Source organism: Garra rufa, chromosome 13 (genome assembly GCF_049309525.1).
Source record: "Garra rufa chromosome 13, GarRuf1.0, whole genome shotgun sequence".
In the NCBI taxonomy this organism is placed as follows: Eukaryota; Metazoa; Chordata; class Actinopteri; order Cypriniformes; family Cyprinidae; genus Garra; species Garra rufa.
Genome location: NC_133373.1, coordinates 23,406,485 through 23,430,933, shown reverse-complemented (window position 1 = coordinate 23,430,933; position 24,449 = coordinate 23,406,485). Strand labels below are relative to the sequence as shown.

Sequence of the window (24,449 nt, the reverse complement as noted above, 5' to 3'; positions counted from 1 at the left end):
TCATCAATCATACCCTCTGTGAGTGGCGTGCTGCTAATTAGAATTTAAGCATTTGGCGCTTAGAGCCTCGTGCAACACATTTAGAAAGTACACTGTCAAAAAACTGTGTCTATCTGCTACCATGTATATACAGTCAGAGAATATTTTTCTTAACTCTTAGTTAAAAACAGAACAGGATTCTGTTTTTCCGTATGACTGGTATTACCTTCAGGGTCAAGCAATCGTGGGATGCCCAGTTCTCTCTCAGCCAACGAGAAGGCCTCTTCTAGGTTCTCCCTGTTGGGTCTCCTCCAAACACGTTCCATGTTAACCAGATGGGGTTGCAAAGCAAAGATGACAGCATGAAAAGCCACCCCTGTGCGCCAGCTGGGGCCAAAGTCCTTCACATCCAGACCCAATCTCCTGTAACCACATGCGTAAGTATGTACATTATGTCAAAACCCAGGAAGAATGCAGTCATATGCTTTACTTAGGGAAACTGGATTACAACAGCGAAGAACAATATATTCATTCAAGGCCTTGTACAGGCATGTATTAACAATACAGTTCTTACTTTGTTGCTGTGGTCTGGACCCACTTGAGCAGGGCTCTCTTGGCCCCGCCCTGAAAAGAAAGGCGGGGCTTGCGTTTGACAGGTGGGCTGCTGGTCTCAGTGCTGTTGGAGCTTTCCACTGATGAATTGCTGCTAGATTGAGGTTGTAGGGCTGGTAGGTGACTGGTGAGCTCCTCTATCTGAAGAAGATGCAGAGGAAGTTTTGAACTGTTAGTATTTTTATTTTTAGAAATTTAAAGACATTACAGTCTTAAAAATAAAGGTTCTTGAACATCCATGGAACCTTTCAAATGCAGAAATGGCTCTTTATAGTCGAAAAAAGGTTCTTTAAAATGTTTTTAGAAATGTTTCTTTTAGCAACTGTTCACTGAAAGGTTCTTTGTATATGGGAATACGGTTGAAGTATTCGTTTCAAAATGTTTCTATTTACCTGGAAATATAAGATGATGGTCCATATCAATCCCAGCACAATAGATGGTCTGCCGTCTACCACATCTGTTGTGTTGATGTTAACTAGCTTAATCTGTTAAATAAAAAGATTATTATAGATTATAGAACTATTATATTGAAGAAATAGTTTATCCAAAAATAGAAAAAAAACATACTCATGTCATTTCAAAACCATACGACTTTCATTATTTTGCTTCCATACATTAAAAGTGAATAGTCACCATGGCTGTCAAGCAAGATAAATGCTGACTAAAGTGGCTTCAGAAGACTTGAAATAAAGTGCAGAAGTAAAACTAAACTAAAATAAATAATAAAATAAATACAATAAATATTAGATGGAAAACATGTAAAATATAAATAGTTATAACTAACTATAGTGGTCATCATCTTTGTTATTATAGTTAACTAAAACTAAATAGTTTTTGTTAACTGAAGTAAAAAACTATTAAAAAACAAATAAAATGAAATAATAAATAAATAAAAAATAATAAAATGAAATAAAACGAAACAAAATTAAAAATAAAATAAAATAAAATAATAGGTTTATAACTAACTATAGTGGTCGTCACTGTTGGTATCATAGTTAACTAAAACTATTTAAATAATTTGCTAATTGAAGTAAAACTGAAATACAATTAAATAAAATAACTGATGAAAAACAATTACCCTGGCAACTAATTAACAGGTTTATAACCAACTATAGTGGTCATCTTCATTGTAATTATTTAACTGAAACTATTAAAATATTTTTTTGTTAATTGAAGTAAAACTGAAATAAAATCAAATTAAATAACATAGATAAAATAAAATAAATAATAGATGAAAAACATATTACCCTGGAAACTAACTAACAGGTTTATAACTAACTATAGTGGTCAAAATAGTTGTTATTATAGTTAACTAAAACTATTAAAATATTTTTGGTTAATTGAAATAAAATAAAATAAAATAAAAAATAGATGAAAATAACATTAACAATTAAATTAAAATTGATATAAAATAAATCAATTATTTTTGTTAACTGAAGTAAAACTGAAATAAAACATTAAATAACATAAAAAATGGATAAAATAGATAACTATTAAAATATTTTTGGTAATATTTTTGGTTAATTGAAGTAAAATCAAAACAAATCAAATCAAATAATAGATGAAAAACATATTACCTTGGAAATTAACTAACAAGTTTATAACTAACTATAGTGGGCATCATCGTTATTATTATAATTATTATAAATAAATATATATATAAACTAAAACTATTAAAATACTTTTTGTTAACTGAAGTTAAACTGCAATAAAATCTAATTAAATAACATAAATAAAATAAAATAAAAGATGAAAAACATTATCCTGGCAACTAAATAAAAGGATTTTTACTAACTATATTGGTCATCATCGTTGTTATTATAGTTAACTAAAACTATTAAAACATTTTTGTTAATTGAAATAAAACTGCAATAAAATCGAATTAAATAACATAAATAAAATAAAATAAAAGATGAAAAACATTATCTTGGCAACTAACTAACAGGTTTTTTTACTAACTAACTATAGTGGTCATCACTGTTGTTATTATAGTTAACTGAAACTATTGCAATATTTTTTGTTAATTAAAGTAAAACTGAAATAAAATCATCTGAAAAACATATTATCTTGGCAACTAACTCATTTAGAAATAAAACAAGGGTAAGATTTTGTTTTATTTTTAGGATACTTATTTTGCTATCACTAGTCAATTCTTAAGTCAAGGTTACATTTGGACAGATCCTGTTTCAGAAAGTGATAACGTCAATCATAGACATTACAGAGAGACAGTCAAAAGAAAGGTCACACTAACCGGAGATCCTCTGTAGGCCGACTGAAATGGTGACAAAACAACGGGGAGAAAGACAAAGAGAGAAGAATAGAGGTCATTACATGCTGTTAACAAAAGTGTGTCCCTTCAACTGAAGGACAGGTGATAAGGAGCCTCAGCTCTGAGATAACCTAAAACCCTTCAGTGACAGACACACATGCAGCCATTGTTATAAACACACCAAGGCACGTAGACTAAGAACCAGTCAATCACACAAATTGAAAGAAGAAAAAATCCATGCAAAAACACACACAATCATAACATCCACTTACTTGAAACAAAAAAAACCTCCATTAACTTAAAATACTGTGTCCCATATTGGATGCAAAAGTACAGTTCAGCATTATACAAAACAGCTCTGTACTCTGGTTTCTCCCACTGTGCTCCACAGGGAATGGAGAGAGATGAGAGAGGGATGACAGAGACAGATAAGATGGTGAAAGACTGTAGCTTACGAAATGAATCCTCAGCTTCTTGAGAGATCAGATACACAGACAGACAGACAGACCACCACAGGAGTGGGAGGCTTAGCTCAGCTTCATTCACTGACAGCCTGTATAATTACAGTCTGAAGCACAGCTATATGGTAAATGAAATATCTGTGCTTCTCCCCAGAGAGACGATATGAAAAAATACCCTGTTTATAAAAAGGAAAAATGGGCCCCTTTGTCAAATCTCCATAGAGTTACTATAAAACAATAGACAATGACAGTTCATTAAAATTAACTTTTGAGTGGTCAAATATTTTTCTATAATGACGATTAAACTGTATACACTACCCTTCAAAGGTTTAGGTTTGGTTTTAAAAAGCTCACTAATATATATATATATATAAACAGTCCAAAGTTTTTGAAAAGTATTTTTTTAAGAAATCTCTTCTGCTTGCCAAGTCTACATTTATTTAATCTAAAAAACAGTAAAATTTTGAAATATTTTTACTATTTAAAATAACTGCTTTCTATTTGAATATATTTTAAAATGTAATTTATTCCTGTGGTTTCAAAGCTGAATTTTTAGCATCATTATTTCAGTCACATCAGATATCATTCTAATATTTTTATTTGCTGCTTAAAAAACATTTATTATTATTATGTTGAAAACAGCTGAGTATTTTTTTTAGGTTTCTTTGATGAATAGAAATTTCAGAAAAACAGCATTTATCTGAAATAGAAATCTTTTGTAACATTATAAATGACTTTATCACCACTTTTGATTAATTTAAAGCATCCTTACTAAATAAAAGTATTAATTTGATTAATTTTGAATGGTATAGTGTATAATTTCAGATAAATCCTGATCTTTGGATCTTTCTATTCATCAAAGAATACTGAAAAAATGTACTCAACTGTTTTAAATATTGATAATAAGAAGAATAAAAATGGTTCTTTTGAACAGCATAGCATATGAGAATGGAGTAATGATGCTGAAAATTTAGCTTTGATTACAGAAATAAATTACATTTTAAAATATATTCAAATAGAAAACAGTTATTTGAAATAGAAAAATATTTCAGAATTGGACTGTTTTTGCTGTATTTTAGATTAAATAAATGCAGGCTTGGAGTGCAGAAGAATTCTTAAAAAAAAAATCTTACTGTTAAAAAAATGTGTGTGTGTGTGTGTGTGTGTATATATATATATATATATATATATATATATATATATATATATATACAGTGGTATGAAAAAGTGTTGGCCCCTTTAATGATTTAAAAATTTTTGGCATGTTTGTCACACTTTAATGTTTCAGATCATCAAACAAATTTAAATATTAATCAAAGATAACACAAGTAAACATAACATGCTGTTTTTAAATGAAGGGTTTTTTTATGAAGGGGAAAAAAAATCAAAACCCACATGGCCCTGTGTGAAAAAGTGTTTGCCCACCAAAATTACCCCAAGAGCACAGCAACGACTCATCCAAGAGGTCACAAAAGACCCCACAATAACATCTAAAGAACTGCAGGCCTCTCTTGCCTCAGTTAAGATCAGTGTTCATGACTCCACCATAAGAAAGAGACTGAGCAAAAATGGCCTGCATGGCAGAGTTCCAAGACGAAAACCGCTGCTGAGCAAAAAGAACATAAAGGCTTGTCTCAGTTTTGCCAGAACACATCTTGATGATCCCCAAGACTTTTGGGAAAATACTCTGTGGACAGACAAGACAAAAATTGAACTTTTGCTGTGTGTCCCATTACATCTGGCGTAAAAGTAACACAGCGTACCAACAGTAAAATATGGTGGTGGTAGTGTGATGGTCTGGGGCTGTTTTGCTGCTTCTGGACCTGGAAGAATTGCTGTGATAAATGCAACCATGAATTCTGCTGTCTACCAAAAAATCCTGAAGGACAATGTCCCACCATCTGTTCGTGACCTCAAGCTGAAGCGAACTTGGGTTCTGCAGCAGGACAATGATCCAAAACACACCAGCAAATCCACCTCTGAATGGCTGAAGAAAAACAAAATGAAGACTTTGGAGTGGCCTAGTCAAAGTCCTGACCTGAATCCTATTGAGATGCTGTGGCATGACCTTAAAAAGGCGGTTCATGCTCAAAAACCCTCCAATGTGGCTGAATTAGAACAATTCTGCCAAGATGAGTGGGCCAAAATTCCTGCACAGCGCTGTAACAGACTCATTGCAAGTTATCGCAAACGCTTGATTGCAGTTGTTGGTGCTAAGGGTGGCCCAACCAGTTATTAGGTTTAGGGGGCAAACACTTCACACAGGGACATGCGGGTTTGGATTTTGTTTTGCCTTCATAATAAAAAACTTCATTCAAAAACTGCATGTTGTGTTTACTTGTGTTATCTTTGATTAATATTTAAAATCAGGAAGGGGGCCAACACTTTTTCACACCACTGTATATTTATGGCTCAAAGACGTTAAGATGTCCAAGTCAAAAGAAATTTACAAAAAGTGGACACATTAAATGTAAGTAAAGTGTCTACTTTCAAGGTTTCAGAGAATAAATTGTCAAAATTTGGTTGAAATAATGTTACATTGTCATTCAGTGTAACACAATATTTATGTAGCAATTCAAACAACATGCTTATTCTGACTTGTACATATTAAAATATATAAAAGAATACACAAAATTTTATTGTGTTTTAAATGAGAAAAAAAAATTCTTACTGACAAATGGGCAAAACCTAGGATAGCAGCAAATTTTAAAAATGTAGAATTACAACTAATTAATATTTGGGGTGAAAGTAATTCATCTTTTAACATGTCATAAATTGATTTTTGTTGTAAATATGCCTGACATGATTGTTACACTTAATGACTTTTTAGTGGGTGTCTTCTGTAAATTAGAAAAAAAATGTATGATATTTATTTTTTGCTGAGAAAAGCAAAAACAAAAATGCAATTAAATTAAACAGAAACGTTGTAATATTTTTTGGGGGAAAACAACAACAATTTAAAGCAGTATTACACTTAGTGTTTTATGCTTAAACTCTTTTTCGTCTTTGACCCATATACACACATTTTTATTACAATATACAGTAGGATGATTATTTCTATTGTATGTGATAATTTCTTTTTCACAACAGCATCCTGATTTAGGGATTTATTTTGTGAAAATTCCTGGCTGACTGTACATTAATTAGTCCATTTGTTCAGCTTTGGCAGCCACAGACAGACAGAGAGACTCTATGAGAGAAATTCATCGCCACATGTGAGGCACCAGAGAGATTTATAATAAGTTGACTCAGGACTAAACCTCAGTAAGGAGAATAATTTCAGTCTGACGTGTCAGCATCACCTCATTAATCTATTCTAAGCCATGTAGCATGTTCTAATTAATCCATAAATCCTTCATTTGTCTGTGATTTAAATGAAAAAATTTCTTGTCGGTTAAAATGAGACTTAAACGTGAAATGAAAAACAGGGTTTCCCTTCTCTTTGTCTCTCGTGAGACAAGAGAGAAGTATCAGAGCAGAGCGGGAAAGAGGTTGTGTGGGTCAGACTGAGTGGCTATGACCTGGAGCTGTACACCTGAGCAAAGCACTCTGGGAATGGACTGCCTTACCCTCCTTCCCTCCAGAAACTTCAGCGCTCTTCCCACGTTAGCAACCCAGTGGATTCTCCTCAGCTTGCGGCCCTGTTCGCATGGCTGTCAGATGGGAGAAGACAGCACAGCAGACAAAAGGAAAACGGTGATAGACAGAGGAAAATGTAAATACCCAGAAAAGAATGGGGAGAAAGAGATGAAAACAAACAAAAAAATAGAAAGAGACAGCAAGACAGCAGACAAGCAGGATAGTTATATATAGTACAGACAGAGAATACAAAGATGATACCAGATAGATTGCAAGAGAGAAAAGTAAAAAAAAAGAAGAAAAAAAATCAAAGGGCCATGTGACACTTGGTATATTGATTGTTACAGCACTGCAAAGACCTCGGGCACCACTAGCCTTATGGGATAGTTCACTGAGAGTGTGGGTATTCATGTGTGTGTAAGTGAGTGCTAATAATGTGTGGTGAATACTCTTTGTTGTTGGTAATATGTCTTGTATTACATCATGCTTGCTATCACTTAAAACAATGTCACAATTTAAAATGTTAACTCTATATTACAGAAATATAACATAAATTTAACTGGTGCAATAATGCTTGATACAGTAAAAGTCATTTGTAAAGCTGTTAAGTAACTTCGAATAACAAAGAAAAATCAAAAAGTACATTTAGCTTACCAGTTTGTGACCAGACAGGACTTCAAGAAGAGCTAACAACATCACTCCATCCTTCACATCTTCAAAGAGATCAGAGACCACTAAAGGAGGATTACGCTGGGGAGGGAAAACAATCCAGTGATGATTTGACATTTTACTTCAATCTATTTAGAAATCTACAATGCACGGAAGACAAACGGAACGATGGACTGATAGAATGACAGACAGAACAAAAGAATGATAGAATGTTAGAAGGATAGATTGAAAGAATGATAGAAGACAGACAGAATGAGACAGAGCAATAGAAAGAGAGAACAACTGATATAACAATAGAGAGAAAGAATTAGATTGACAGACAGATAGAATGGTAGAATAAAAGATAGAACAAAACAAAGTACGACAAAATGATAGAACAATAGAATAAAAGAATTTTAGATAAAATGACAGAATGATAGAACAACAGATAGATACAATAGACAGAACAATAAAATTATAGAATGATAGACAGAGCGATAGAACAATAGACAGAAGAAGAAATAGAACAACTGAATGACAGAATGATAAAACAATAGATAGAAAGAAAGATAGATGGAATGATAGAACAATAGACAGAAAATAGAACGATATGGATAGAACAAAAGATAGAACGAGAGATAAAAGAACAAAAGAGAGAGAGAACGACAGATAGAACAATAGAAATAGAACGATGGATGGATGGATGGATAGATATATAGATAGATTGACAGAACGATAGATAGATGGATAGATATATAGAATAGATAGATTGACAGAACGATAGATAGATGGATAGATATATAGATAGATTGACAGAACGATAGATAGATGGATAGATATATAGATAGATTGACAGAACGATAGATAGATAGAACGATAGATATAGATAGATTGACAGAACGATAGATAGACAGAATGATAGATAGACAGATAGACAGAACGATAGATAGACAGACAGACAGATAGACAGATAGATAGATAGATAGATAGATAGATAGATAGATAGATAGATAGATAGATAGATAGATAGATAGATAGATAGATAGATAGATAGATAGATAGATAGATAGATAGACAGACAGATAGACAGAACGATAGATAGACAGATAGACAGATAGACAGATAGACAGATAGATAGATAGATAGATAGATAGATAGATAGATAGATAGATAGATAGATAGATAGATAGATAGATCGACAGAAAGACAGATCGACAGATCGATAGATAGATAGATAGATAGATAGATAGATAGATAGATAGATAGATAGATAGATAGATAGATAGATAGATAGATAGATAGATCGATAGATAGATCGACAGATCGATAGAACGATAGATCGAACGATAGATGCATAGAAAAACAGATGCGTAGATAGATAGAATGATACATGATAGAACGATAGATGGAATGACAGATGGACGGTAGATAGATAGAATGATAGAATGACAAAAATAACTATACATGGATAGAATGATAGCTCGAACGATAGATAGAATGATAGAAAGATGACAGAACAACAGATAGAATGATAGAAGCATAGAAAGACAGAACGGTAGATAGATAGAGTGATACATGGATAGAACGATAGATAGGTAGAACAATAAAACAACAGAATGACAGATAGAACGATAGATGCATAGAAAGACAGAACAATAGATAGAATGATACATGATAGAATGATAGAACAATAAATGGATAGAACGACAGAACAATAGATAGATTGATAAACGGATAGAATGATAGACAGAACAATAGATGGATAGAACGATACATGGATAGAATGATAGATAGAATGACAAAACGACAGAACGATAGATAGATAAAGTGTTTTGACATCTTGTACATAGTTGTGACGTGAGTTTGAATGAGCTTTATAGATTAAACCAAAGAATATTGGTGTTGTCAGGCAGTGACAGTGGTGAGCTTAAGAAGCATCTGAAAAGCCTGAGTAAAAGTGCTGATTCTAGAGACGACACAGTCTGTCTGACCCGATGAAGCCCCTCCACTAATCCATCCACACAGCCCCTCTTTACCCGGACGACACATCCAGGATTTCTCTTAAGACAGCAGTCACATGACTGGGATTTGGAGTGGAAAGCAGCCGGGTGGCAAAGTCATTCATGAGGAGATTAATACGAAACAGTGAGAGTGAGTGAGTGAGTGAGTGAGTGAGTGAGTGTGTGTGTGTGTGTGTGTGTGTGTGTGTGTGTGTGTGTGTGTGTGTGTGTGTGTGTGTGTGTGTGTGTGTGTGTGTGTGAGAGAGAGAGAGAGAGAGAGAGAGAGAGAGAGAGAGATGTAGAGGGGGTGGGGACTTATATTTCAAAAGAACCACAACAAAGTAGTTTAAGAGTAAAAGTGAACGATTTTAAGATGAACGACAGCACGATGACCTTAATTAGAGGCAGAAAGGGGAAGTGAGTGATGTTTTTAAAAGATTAATTCTTGAAGCATTTTTGAGAGAGCAGGGGGAGGAATTGCTAAGATATTCTAATTAGCTCTAAATAATTCAAAAGCTAATTGGATAAAATCACCTTATAGGATATTACATTAAAAAGAGGCACTTTGAGTAATTATGCAACTAATGAAAAATAAGAGGGAAAAACACAAAGGCACAACCAGCAGGGCTTAACAAACTAATTATCTGTGTCTGGTTATTACTGATGGAAATAGACTGTCACGCCAGCCGCTGCTGATGTATTCAGCCGAGTGACAGCGTTTAGCTACGGTAGCGGCATGTCCTGTGTAACCCAATCAAAGTTCATGTGAACATACAAATGCCTGAGGGCCACTCGAACTGTTTTCAATATCAATCAGAGATGAGAGAGACACTGTTAGAGGGCAGAGACAAGTTCAATTAAGGTTGAGAGTAGGTCACGGCTTAATACTGTTCAACTTGTCCACTCAATCATTTTTAAAATCATGCGATAAGTTGAATTTTTTTTTTTTTTTTTATTATTTGGATTTTTAAACCAGACTGGTATAAAGTAAAGATGGAGTTAAAACAACATGGGACAAAATAAAATAAAATAAAATTAAATTAAATTAAAAAAATATATTTAGATTTATGTTATAGATTTATTTTATAGGTTTATAGGTTATTTTATTTATTTTATAGGCCTAAAACAATGCTGGACTGCAAGGAAAATAATACAAATAAAATAAAATAAAATAAAATAAAATAAAATAAAAAAGAGCCCATCTTTAAAAATCTATAAAGTAAAGAGTGTGTCATGGCTTTTATATCATCAACTGCATTTTGTCCACTAAATAATTTTTAAACCGTGTAATAAAATAAAAAATAAAAATTTAGATTCACTTTACAGATTTATTATAGATGGGGTTAAAACAACACTGGACTGCAAGGAAAATAATACAATAAAATAAAATAATAATAAAAAATAAATAAAATAAAATAAAATAAAATAAAATAAAATAAAATAAAATAAAATTAAATTAAATTAAATTAAATTAAATAAAATTAAATAAAATTAAATAAAATTAAATTAAATTAAATTAAAAGGTTGGGAGTAGGTAATGGCTTAATATTATTCAACTGCAATATTTTAAATCGTGCAATACAATAAAAAAAACATTTAGATTCATGTTATAGATTTATTTTATAGGTTAAAACAACACCGGACTGCAAAGAAAATAATAAAATAAAATAAAATAAAATAAAATAAAATAAAATAAAATAAAATAAAATAAAATAAAATAAAATAAAATAAAATAAAATAAAATAATTTGGGTGAAATAAAGCAGGGAGTCCAATACTTTTATTTGAAAAATATTTACTTTGTAGTATGACTTTTTCTACCTACTGTTAGTGTTAATTTTAGACATGCAAACCTGAAATATAAAATTAATATACAATATAATTAACTGCATATATTAACAAATATTGACAGCCCTAAAATGCATTTTATATTTCTACCCCTCTAGCATATCCATGCATCCCCAAAAGCATCCTCATAATTTAGACATTTTTAAAAAATCTGAAATTATATTTTATTGTCATTATTATGAAAGTACAGCGCTCTTCCAGAGCAACTAAAAAGAAGATTTATGAGAATCGCATAAATTCCTTAATTGAGAAACCTGTCTAAAAAGCAGTGGGTGCAGTTTATGAACCTGTGGGTACAAATGACAAAATTGAGGTTACTGCTTACAAATCTGTGAGCGCTGATTGTTAAATAGAGGGTAGAGTTTGTGAATCTGTGGGCACTGATTACTGAATTTCATAATTCAGAGTGAAACCTGATGGGGCGTTGATATATGTCTAGCGATAAAGCAGGTGCAGGCAGCAGGGTGTCCGGGTGGCTGCTGTGTGCTGCTCACCCATGCTTTCTGTCAAACACATGAGAAATGAGCTCATCCTCAATATTGGGCATGCCATAATTAAGCCCTAACCCTGTCTGAGAGGATTTGTCAAAATTGAAATGGAGGGTGGCCTCTTACGCATTCCCGTTCTTTCAATCGCACTCCTCTCTCTCTCTCTCTCTCCCCCTCTCTCGCTCTCTCTCTGTCTCTAGTGGCTAATCAAGTTGAAGCTCTTAGGCAGATTAGTGCTTCAGTCCTGCCTCTCTGATGTCCTTCAAATTTGCAAGCACATGCATGAGTAAAGAGACCTGAGGCATTTTGCGTCCTGTGATGGTATCTTTTAATGAATGGTTTGGAGTATGAGGATTTTGGTAAATCTTTTAATGCAATGCTGATCAATTCTGTGGGAATCGATTATTGGGTTGAACCAAGATCTTGGTTTAGTTGAGCATCTTGTAAGAAGTTTGCACCTTTTTAATGTGCACAGAGAAGAGTTAAAGAAACAGTTCACACTCAAATGACAATTCTGTCATCATGTTGTTCCGAAACAATTTGAATTGCTTTTGCATGTAGAACATAAAAGGAAACATTTTGAAAGAATGTACTGGACACCCTTGAACATACAGTTACCAACTCAGGCTCATGAAAATATGTCCTAGATAGCACACAAACATCTCAGAGACGTCTATTTGATGTCTGCATTTACATAGTGTTTGCTCATTTACAATATGACTATATTATACTATAGGACATCTCCTATTAGATGTCAAATAGATGTCTATTAGATGTCTTTAAGATGTTCATGATTTAGAATGTATGTAAAACTGACATCTTCCAGACGTCTGTCAGATGTTTGTATATAGCAGATGCTTTCCGGATCAAGAGATCTTTAACAGACATCTTGCAGATACGTGTGCTATCTGGGATGTCTGTTAAAGATCTGCTGTGTACAACCATCTAATAGACATCTGGAAGATGTCAGTTTTACATACACTCTAAATTCATAAACATTTTAAAGACATCTAATAGATGTCTATATGACATCTGATAGGAAACGTCCTATAGACGTATTGCAGATGAGCACACACTCTAAAACATACGTCTTCCACATGTAAATGCAGACATCAAATAGACGTCTCCGAGATGTACATGTGGTATCAGGGGCACGGCTATTTGACGTCCGTATCTACATCTGCATGACGTATTTTTTTTTTATGTTTGCTCATCTGCAATACGTCTATTGGACATTTCCTATCCGATGTCAAATAGATGTATATTAGATGTCTTTAAGATGTTTATGATTTAGAATAAATGTAAAAACTGACATCTAAAAGACGTCTGTCAGATGTTTGTACACAGCAGATGCTTTCCAGATGTTAAAGAGATCTTTAACAGACATCTTGCAGACGTATGTGTGCTATCTGGGTATATACATTTCCATAACATCATAATTTTACATACATTTTGTGGCAGTTTCAAAGTGAAATGTCCAGAGAGTGGTTCTAAAACACACGTTCAGTACATGACCGTAGCACGTTTTTATAATTCTGGTACAGGCACAAATTGCTGCATTTTTATTATGCTGCTATTGCAGCTGTTTAGAATTCAAATATCCATAGAGTATTGCTAAAGGTCAATGCGCTATCATTTTATAAATATCCCCTACAACAACCCAACTCTAAACCTACCCGGTAGTGGTAACAAATGCTAAAGTGGTATAAAATTGCATTTGTTGATGCAGTCGTGCTATTTTAACAGTGAATTTAAGCTGTTTTGTCGAACTGTAGTTTCATGTGGCTCGAATTGGAGCTCCTCATCACTCAAGTGCAAAGCCGTATTGCGTGAGCTACTGAGCAAACCTAGTGAATTAGAAAACTCAATTCATATGAAGCTGTATATGTGACGACAACGCTCAAAAGTATCAGTTCTCAAATTGTGCAAGATGTTAAAATTGTTTAGAAGTCATAACATAATTTTCCGCAAGTACTTGTGTGAAAATTAGGCTTTATTAATCAAAACTCTGTACCTGTAAATTATACTTTGTGCGGAAAAGAATAAAAGTTGTTGGATTTTTACTGCCTCTAGTGTTCATTTCAATTGGAAACTGCAGTGATTTGTACATATAGGTACGTTTTTTCAGTTTTGCAGAAATGTATATAGAGGCACATATTTCCAATAAGCCTATGTTAAAACTACACTGAAAAAGGACTTGAGGTTTCAAGCTTCAAAAAAGACACAGAAAACGTCAATTTATTATAAAACCGGTCCTTACACTTAATAATACATGTAAGTGTGCTATGTTCCAAGGCTAAGTCATACCATACCTTTAGATGAGAAACAAACAGAAATTATTCACTCACAATCTTCCCCTCCAGTGAACTCCAGTGAGTTCCAGAGTCTGATTCGTATGAATCATTCAGAATGGTTCTTTGAACGGCATCAACTGAATTATTCAAAAGATCTGGCTCAAATGAATGATTCTTTCATGAAACCACTATCCATTCATTTTCCTCTTGTGTTCCATAGTATAAAAAAATCAAATGGGTTTGAAATGAGATGAAAGTGAAAATGAATGACAGAATTGACACCAGCATGAGAATTACCACTATTTCAGTGAAAAGAGATTACAGAGAATGGAAATTGACATGATACTTTTAAATGTTTCTTTTTTTTTCTAAAATGCTCGTTAAACAAGTTTAAATGTATGTAATATTGTAAACTATGCTTTATTCATCCAAATAAATTCTGTTTGTCTTATATTTTTGTCCATTGGTGTTCTTGCCAAATAATAAATATTCATCTTTTTTATTGCTTTTCTATTGCTGTTGTCTCTATAATTCTGTGCGTAATTTTTAATTTCCAGCCCATTTAAGTCAGCAATATAGTAATTTTTAAACAATAGTTGACTTAAATAAAACAATCCAGCAACCCAAAAAACATTTAACCCAACCAACTGAGAGTCAAAATAACCCAGCATGTGTTCTGTCCAATATTTACCCAGTGCTGGGTCGCCAATTAACCCAAATTGGGTTGTTTTTAACCCAGCAGTTTTAGAGTGTATTATGCCCCTTTTACAAGATGTAATATAAGTCTTAGGAGTCCCCAGACTGTGTCTGTAAAGTTTCAGCTCAAAATACCCTACATATAATTTTGAAAATGCCTATTTTGAGTAAAAGCAGAAATTCGCTGTTTTCATGCATGGCTCTTTAAATGCAAATGAGCTGCTGGTCTCTGCCCCTCTTTTTGGAACAGGACTGTGCCTTACAACTCATACCTCAGAAACTCTGCTAAAAACCATTTGTTTGGTTTTCGATTCATATCTATCATGCTAAAAACAACGCGTTTTAAACCAATATCAGTTTAACTGGTATACGGTTTTCGGATCGCACACATCGGAAGCACGCGCACAGAAAGCAGCTGTCACACGGCAGAGTACTAAACTAAGTTCTCTTTCATGTCTTATTGCACTTAAACTGTCAAATACAAACAGGTTTATGGTAAAAACACACATAATCAGTTGGTTATGTCTGTGAAGATAAATAGCTGGGAAAGAAATCACAAAAACAAAATGGTGGCGCCATAGGTGGAAACGTGCAGATTAAGGGGCGGTAATTTCATAATAAGATCCCCTTTCTACGTCACTACAGGAGCAAAATCTGAGCGGCTCGTTTTTTCACATGCTTGCTGAGAAGTTACTGGGTTGTCCTTTTTCACGTTTTCTGGGCTGGAAGATGCTCCTGATTATAGCATTTAAATAGAAAAAGTCAGATTGTCATCATATGTTCCCTTTAATCAACAGAGACAAAGCTAATAATAAGCATATTCTTATATAGTATAGTGAGATACAGCCATAACTCTAGTGCAGGAACATGTTCAAAGGTTAATGCTTCGCTGAATACTCCAAACTCTGCAAAAGACAATACTGCGAAAACCTTTCAGTAAGCATTCCGTTTCTGTCAACCTATAAAAGGCTTTGAGGCCTCAGTGCAACATCTCTATCACTTACTAGTGAAACTTAAAAATAACAGACCTAATTTACTCTGTTCACACCTAATTACATTTCATTATCTATCACAGACCTGTGGGCACATTCTCTAATACTCTTTTGATACTTCTAGAAAGGAATGAGAGGAGCGATAGAAGTGGTATGTAATTCTCATTCTGTGCTATCTTACACATGCTAAGAATTAATCCAAAGCCTTTGGGCTATGATTTATGGAGCTGGAAAATTACTGCAGATAATTTGCATTAGTGATCTGGTGGAGGGCTAGAGACCAGAAATACCTGAAACCCAAATGTAAACATGGTTGATCACTAATAGCACACACAGTTTCTCTTCAGTCTATGTGCCTATGTTTAAAATCATCCTGTCAACAATATAAGAGTCATATTTCCTGCTTTTGGGCACATGCATTCTCAAACTTCTCCCTCAAATACTTGAGAGTGCTGTCACCAAGGCAACATCATTCAGCGGTAGGATGAGGTTAAAGGCCAACAGCAAAGAAGTGGGAACAGCGGGTGCCAGGGATGGTGTGGTGGTGTTCGGCTATTGAACAAATTATTTGGATTTACAAGATACAATGAATGTAATTGATTCTGACAGATGTAGAACCAGTTCAAATAGTTCTCTATTTGCAATTTTAATGAGACGGTCTTCATTTCTGTCCTTCCTGCACACACATTTCATGAAAAAAAAAAAAAAAAATCTCATGTCTATTGAAGCAATAGGATCATGTCACATCTCTTTCATACAATGGGATTGCTGGATCAAGTTAATATATACAGCAGGGTGGATTTTCTTCTCTATCTCTCTTCAATGCTATGCACTAAGAGCGAAATCTTGATCTGATCCTGCTTACTTTTTTCTTTATAATTTTGCCTATAATCAACTATCACCATGATACAGCAGCGTTATTAAAAAATGTGTAAAATAAAATATAATTAATAACATTTATATAAAAATTTAACTGAAAATACATGTTTAAGTACTAAAATTACAAAAAATAAAATACAAATAAATTACAGCTAAATAATGTTATTTAAAAAAATACAGTTGAAGTCAAAAGTTTACAGAATCTGCTAAATATTAATTATACCAAAATAAGAAGGATAAAATGCATGTTGTTTTTATTGAGCGCTAACTTGAATAAGATATTTCACATAAAAGACGTTTACATATAGTCCACAAAGGAAAATAATAGTTGTTAGTAGTATACTGTGTTGTTACCAGAATGATCCACAGCAGTTTTTTTTTTTTAATTATTTATGTGTTTGTTTGTTTAGTGATAGATGTTCATGAGTCCCTTGTTTGTCCTGAACAGTTAAACTGTCTGCTGTTCTTCAGAAAAATCTTTCAGGTCCCACAAATTATTTGGTTTTTCAGCATTTTTGTGTATTTGAACCCTTTCAAACAATGACTATATGATTCTGAGATCCATCTTTTCACACTGAGGACAACTGAGGGACTGAGGGACAACTGGAACACTGTTACAGAAGGTTCAAACGCTCACTGATGCTTCAGAAGGAAAAACAATGCTTTAAGAGCCAGGGGTGTAAACTTTTGAATGGAAAGAGGATGTGTACATTTTTCTTATTTTGCCTCTTAGTACTGCCCTTCAGAAGCCACAGAAGATACTTACATGTTCCCCAAAATACAAAATAAGTTAAATGTACCCTGATCTTCAAATTCAAAAAGTTTTCACCCCCCAGCTCTTTGTGCATCTTTTTTCTTCTGAAGCATCAGTGAGTGTTTGAACCGTCTGTAATAGTTGCATATGAGTCCCTCAGTTGTCCTCAGTGTAAAAAGACTGATCTCAAAATCATACAGTCATTGTTGGAAAAGGTTCAAATACACAAAAATGCTGCAAAACCAAAGAATATGTGGGACCTGAAAGATTTTTCTGAAGAACAGCAGGCAGTTTAACTGTTCAGGACAAACAAGGAACTCATGAACAACTATCACTAAATAAGAAAAATAAAAAACACAGCTGTGGATCATTCAGGTAACAAAACAGTATTAAGAATCAAGTGTGTGTAAACTTTTGAATGGGGTCATTTTTTATAAATTCAACTATTATTTTATCTTGTGGACTGTAAACATCTTTTATGTTGAATAACTTATTCAGGTCAGTACTGATTAAAAAAATATCATGCATTTTGTATGATCCCTCTTATTTTGGTAAAATAATTAACATTTTGCAGATTCTGCAAGGTGTATGTAAACTTTTGACTTCAACTGTATATACAGTATTTAAAAATGTATTTGTAAAAAACTGCTACACAGAGTGTTTATACATCAGAAAGCATCTAGCCATGCAGTAGCTGTTTAAAACAAGAGTGGAAACATTAAACTTGAGGATTCCTGTCTGAGAAATACTCAGAGCATAAACCAATTCATAAGACCGTCGTCTTGAAGCACAGTGACGCTGTGAATCTAACACTGCCAACTCTAACTGACAGGTCCAATATGTCCATGACAGATGGTAATGAGCAAACAGATAAATAAATAACGGCTAGAGAGTGTACGAACGTCAAATCTTCTGTGGTTAACATTTTACGCTGGAGAGGCGCTGATGTGCAACCTAATACAAAAAGCCACGTCAAGACGTATTCCCCAAAGAATGATATTTCAAATGAATTTTCTGCTCCTCGTCGCAGAAGATTAGCCAAGTCAGGTCTCGGTGATCATACTGGAATTATCTGGAGTGGCGGCTAATTAAAAAAATGGCTTGACCAGTCACTCTTTACACACAAATCAATAAGCCATCAAGCTATTATTACACGCATATCATGAGGCCAAATGCTTGTGTCCTGTTTTTCATGCAAATTTATACAAGCACCTGTTATTGGGAAAGCTTTTAATCGTGTCCCTTTTGTGATAATAGAAATTCAAATGAGTCAAGTTAAACTCAATTGACAGCACTTGGCAGAATGCTGATTACAATAGTGTTTTTATATAATTATAACCACAACCACAACCACATTTCTGTTCAAAAAGCAGTTCTAAAAGCAATATGTGACCCTGGACCACAAAACCAGTCATAAGGTTAAATTTTACAAAACTGGGATGTATACATCACATGAAAGCTCAATGAATAAGCTTTCTATTGGTGTATGGTTTATTAGGATAGGACAATATTTGGCCGAGATACATCTATTTGAAAATCACCTTTAAATTTCTCCAAATTAAGTTCTTAACAATGCATATTACTAATCAAAAATTACATTTTGATATATTTTTAGTAGGAATTTTACAAAAAATCTTCATGGAACATGATCTTTACTTAATTTCCTAATGATTTTTGGCATAAAAGAAAAATCAATAATTTTGACCCATACAATGTATTTTTGGCTATTGCTACAAATATACCCCAGCGACTTAAGACTGGACTTGTGGTCCAGGGTCACATATTACACAAGACTGTGTGACACAGCATGTTTTTTGTTGCATAATGTTGTACTGTTGCATAGCTGTCTATAGGTAAATCCTGTCAGCAGACTGACTGTACCCTGGTAAATGAGGCACAGTAATTTAAAGAGGAGATTAAAGTGTACATTTATGTTGGACCTGGACTGGTGCCACCAGTCTTGTGACAGATTAATTCTGCACTGTGGAGTAAAGTGGCTATAACAACCTTCAGTTGCTTTTTTTCTCTCACACATGAATATACAGTCAAAAAAAATATTCAGACACCAGATATAATGGGTACAGGACACTATAGTTCATTATGTAAGTGAGAATAGCAAAATAAAGTCAACTGTGACATACAGTATTATACCTCAAAATTCTGTGGACTACCAGTAAAATTGATGAAAATTTGGGACCCAAAATTATTCAGACACTTTGACCTGACCTTAAAAAAAGTGTTTTTGCCTTTAATTGCTAATGTGACCTTTTTACACCACAGACTGAACAAAATTAGGCATTGCTTGGTAATTGGTCAACAAAGTATTGATAGTTGTATAAATATTGTCAAACTAATAGTAATTTTTGGTTGATTGTAATCCATTGCATACCTTTCTATCAAAGTTATCTGAGATTATCAAGATTAATTTGTTCTGACCCAGTCTAATTTATGAGTTATTATCTTATCTTATTACCATTTTCTAAACTATAATGAATAAACTGTGATAATGTGAGAAATGTTGAAGGTCTCTGAATACATTTTGGTTTGACTCTATGTTGGTTCAGAAATCTCACACATGACTCGGCTCACCTTTGCTAGATGAGAGTTGATCCATTTTGTGAAAGTTCGCTTCTGCACAGCTTCCTGTTCATCTAAAGAAAAAACAGAACACATCAGAATTCTGAGTAACATAACTGATCTTAAATCTTAAACAAAACATAAAATACTATTATACGACCCATCAAGAATCACAATAAAAGTCAGTTCTTTGTTTTTCAGAGCAAAATAGCTACTGTTCGATATGACCAAAATATAGGTACAGTCAAGCCCGAAAATATTCATACCTCTGGCAAATTCTGACTTAAAGTTACTTTTATTCAACCAGCAAGTTTTTTTGACCGGAAATGACACAGGCCTCTCCAAAAAGATAATAAGACGATGTACAAGAGGCATCATTGTGGAAAAAAATATTTCTCAGCTTTTATTTACATTTGAACAAAAAGTGGCATGTCCAAAATTAATCAATCCCCTTGCAAACTGTCACAGTCTATGGGAAAATCCAAAGTTCTATACCATTCCAAATAGTCCAAGCTGTTCTAAAGCATCCTAATTTCCGTGATTCATTGGGAACAGCTGTTTTAATCAACTCAACAAATGAAAAACAGAAGCTCTCTGCTGTTGGTTTGTGGACAGTCATGGCTAAGACAAAGGAGCTCACTGAGGACCTGCGGCTGCTCATTGTGGCTGCTCACAAATCAGGAAAGGGCTATAAGACCATATCTAAATGTTTTAAAGTTCCAGTGGCTACAGTGCAAAGTATTACTAAAAAAAACAAGACGTTCCACACTGTGAACAATCTCAGAGGATGTGGATGGAAGCCAAAAGTGACACCTGTGCTGGCCAGGAGGATAGTGAGAGAGGTGAAAAAGAATCCAAGGATCACCACCAAGGACATCCTGATGAATCTGGGCTCTGCTGGTGGCAACATCTCAAGGCAGACAGTCCAACAGACACTGTACACCGCTGGGTTCCACGGACGCAGACCAAGGAGAACACCACTTCTCCAGATAAGACACACAAAAGCCCGCTTGGCCTTTGCAAATGCTCATCTGGACAAAGAAGAAGACTTCTGGTCTTCTGTTTTATGGTCAGATGAAACAAAAATGTTATTGTTTGGCCACAATGATGTAGCCTTCATTTGGCGTAAAAAAGGAGAAGCCTTAAACCCTAAGAACACCATCCCCACTGTCAAACACGGTGGTGGAACCTAATGTTTTGGGGATGTTTTCAGCCTGTGGACCAGGGAACCTAATCACAGTAAACGGCACCATGAAAAAGGAGCAATACATCAAAATTCTTAACAACAACATCAGACAGTCTGCAGAGAAACTTGGCCTTGAGGACCAGTGGACATTTCAGCACGACAACGACCCAAAATACACAGCAAAAGTGGTGAAGAAATGGTTAGCAGACAAAAACATTAACATTTTGCAGTGGCCCAGCCAGAGTCCTGACTTAAATCCAATTGAGAATCTGTGGAGGGAGCTAAAGATCAGGGTGATGGCAAGGAGACCCTCCAACCTGAAAGAGTTGGAGCTCATCGCTAAAGATGAATGGGCAAAAATATCAATGGAGACATGCAAAAAGCTGGTCAGCTATTATAGGAAGCGTTTGATTGCTGTAATAGCCAATAAAGTCTTTTCTATTGATTATTGAGAAGGGTATGAATGATTTTGCACATTTCACTTTTTTTTCAAATGTAAATAAAAGATGAGCAATAATGTTTTCTTCATTTTCACAATGATGCCTCTTGTACTTCATCTTATTATCTTCTGGGAGACGTCTGTGTCATTTCTAATAAAAAAAAAACTTGCTGGTTGAATAAAAGTAAGAATTTGCCAGGGGTATAAATAATTTCGGGCTTAATTACTCACCCTCATTTATTCATCTTCTGAACACAAAATAACATATTTTTGATAAAATCTGAGAGCTTTCTAAAGCTGCATAGACAAAAACACAACTGACATGTTTAAGGCCCAGAAAGGTAGTAAGGACATCATTAAAATAGCCCATGTAACATTGTTTTATTTAACAATTTCTTCTCTTCCTCTGCTTGCAAACAACCACTGATATCACATGGAGTGTTTTAATGCTGTTCTTACTATCTTTCTGGGGCTTGAACGTGTCAGTTGCAATGTTGTCTATGTAGGGTCAGAAAGCTCTCAGATATCATCAAAAATATCTTAATTTGTGTTCCAAAGACGAACAAAGGTCTTACATTTTTGAAACGACACAAGGATGAGTAATTAATGACAGAATTGTCATTTTTGGGTAAATCTCTTAAAATCTTTTGACCAACTAAAAAGAGAAATTAGTGTAATTAAGAAGAACAGACACTACAGAAGTAACCATTTGTCTGAGAAGATACTGTAAAGCTTTTACCCAATTTTCACAAGCTCACTCACAATAATATTTCCTACTGTATCCGGTAAGAAAATGCAAGCAGCCTAAAGACAAACAAAACAAAAAAAACAAAAAATCCAGCCCTGATTGTGAACTGCAAGGTGGCAGTAATATCCTTTCTCCTAACAGTTATATCAGCAAGAGCTGACAACTGACGCAGAGCCAACGTCTTTAATGAAAGCACTGTCTGATGGATTACACTAAAGCCGGTCACTATGTCACACACCGTCTGTGTGTGTGTGTGTGTGTGTGTGTGTGTGTGTGTATGTGAGAAAAGGGGACCAGGCTCATGCATAATGCAGACCACATGTGCCACTGTAATTTGCGCTAAAAATCTTGTATTTTGTGAATTAATAGTTCGATCAAGTCTGTTTCAGAGCTAAAGCAATCAAATATTGATGAGAAGAGGAGTATGATAGATGGCAACAGAAAAGATTTGCAGCTGCATTGGTGTGTGTGTGTGTGTGTGTGAGAGAGAGAGAGAGAGAGAGAGAGAGAGAGAGAGAGAGAGAGTGCCCAGCCCACCATCATAAGGACAGAGTGACTTTGAGCGGGAAACACAGATGCAAACTCACTGTATGTCCTTTTGACACATATACAAAAACAAAGCATCCCCACTGCACCTACTGCATATAAAACAACCAGGCATTTATTCAAATTCCTAATTACATTTCTAAAATAACCAACAAGATTAATCAACACTTTCTTGACTGTCTCTCTCACACAGTCAGAAATGATCCACAGCACATCCAAGAACCTGCTGAGCCCCCCTACAGAGGACACTGTCATTGCCAAAAAAAAATACTCAGAATAACACAACATTAACACATTCAAAATGATTTTTCGAAGCTGTAAATAAAACAAAAATTACTGGAGTATGTTTTACATTGAAACACTATTTTAGTCTTTCTAATTTAAAATTTCACATTTAAGTCAATGAGCTATTAGCTGTTTCTTTGTAATTAATAATGAAATTTACTAGCAAGTTCTAAGTGAAAATTTGTTTTTCACAGCATAAAAGCAGAAGTCAGATATGCAGTCAAATATGGCATAAAGTACTGCATATAAACGTGCATAATTGACACCAGATGCATTTTTGTACAAGTATATCTTACCACGCAGGTGTCGAGAAACCCCTTGCACTAAGTTGAGGGATGTGCCAGACTTCTTTTTTGCAGCTATATCCTCCCATCGTCTTGCAGCCTTGCCCTTGACATCCATTGCCAGAATGCCTTTGTGATCCTAAGTTCACGAAGAGCACATCCACCTGTGACGGTCAGAGGTTAACTACTCTTGACCTTCCTCTTGTGGAGGTTTTGATGTTGCTTGTCAATACAGAGGAAGACCTTCATGTATTCTTTAGGTTCCGTACTTGCTTCTCGTCATATGACGTAAGCAATCAGAATGCAAAGCTGTCCATATCCTTCCAATGTAATAGAAAAAAGTGGGAGTGTGTGCATGTGTGCAGCACCGGTCTCAACATCCCTCTGTCTTTACTCTATCTGCAGGAACGATTCCCCTTGTGCCTCCAGCCAATCGTTTGTATGGGAATGTGTGATGTCATCACAGGTCTGAGCGTATGACGGGAGGGGGAGTGGTGTGTGTGTGTGTGTATGTGTTCTGAGTCACATAGCTTGCCGGTACGCACACTCTTTAAAGACCGAACCGGGCAGGACGTGCTCGGCACTGATATTTCCTAAGATCAGCTGAATTCTCTCTCTTTCCCCTCCCACTAAATGTATTGGATTCTAAGGGTTTAGGAAAAGCCGCTGGCCTGAGCTGATTAACTTTGCCTGAAAACACTGCTCGATCTGATTTACCACTCCCAGCGGCTTTATAAAGCTCCTAGAACAGTCTAACAAAACAAACAGCCTTCCACTGCTAGATGCATTATTGAGATCCAATGGGCCTTTTATGTCACATTGTGTTTTAAACAAACAAGCTGCATTGCTGGGTTTGTAGTATATAGGAAATTAATATTTTAGAATG

At 34.6% G+C, this 24,449-nt stretch overlaps 1 protein-coding gene across 1 annotated transcript in view; it reads right to left on the bottom strand.

The window, feature by feature from the left end:
* Positions 1 to 23,681, bottom strand: part of syne1a (spectrin repeat containing, nuclear envelope 1a) — a 187,692-nt gene extending 164,011 nt beyond the window's left edge. The window contains exons 1-8 of the mRNA XM_073852751.1: positions 23,576 to 23,681; positions 20,088 to 20,149; positions 7,555 to 7,650; positions 6,891 to 6,974; positions 2,843 to 2,863; positions 984 to 1,076; positions 554 to 732; positions 206 to 402 (exon numbers count right to left, since the gene is read on the bottom strand). Coding sequence (XP_073708852.1) covers positions 206 to 402; positions 554 to 732; positions 984 to 1,076; positions 2,843 to 2,863; positions 6,891 to 6,974; positions 7,555 to 7,650; positions 20,088 to 20,149; positions 23,576 to 23,681 — 838 coding nt within the window. The remainder of the gene's footprint in view (positions 1 to 205; positions 403 to 553; positions 733 to 983; positions 1,077 to 2,842; positions 2,864 to 6,890; positions 6,975 to 7,554; positions 7,651 to 20,087; positions 20,150 to 23,575) is intronic.
* Positions 23,682 to 24,449: the final 768 nt, after the last annotated feature.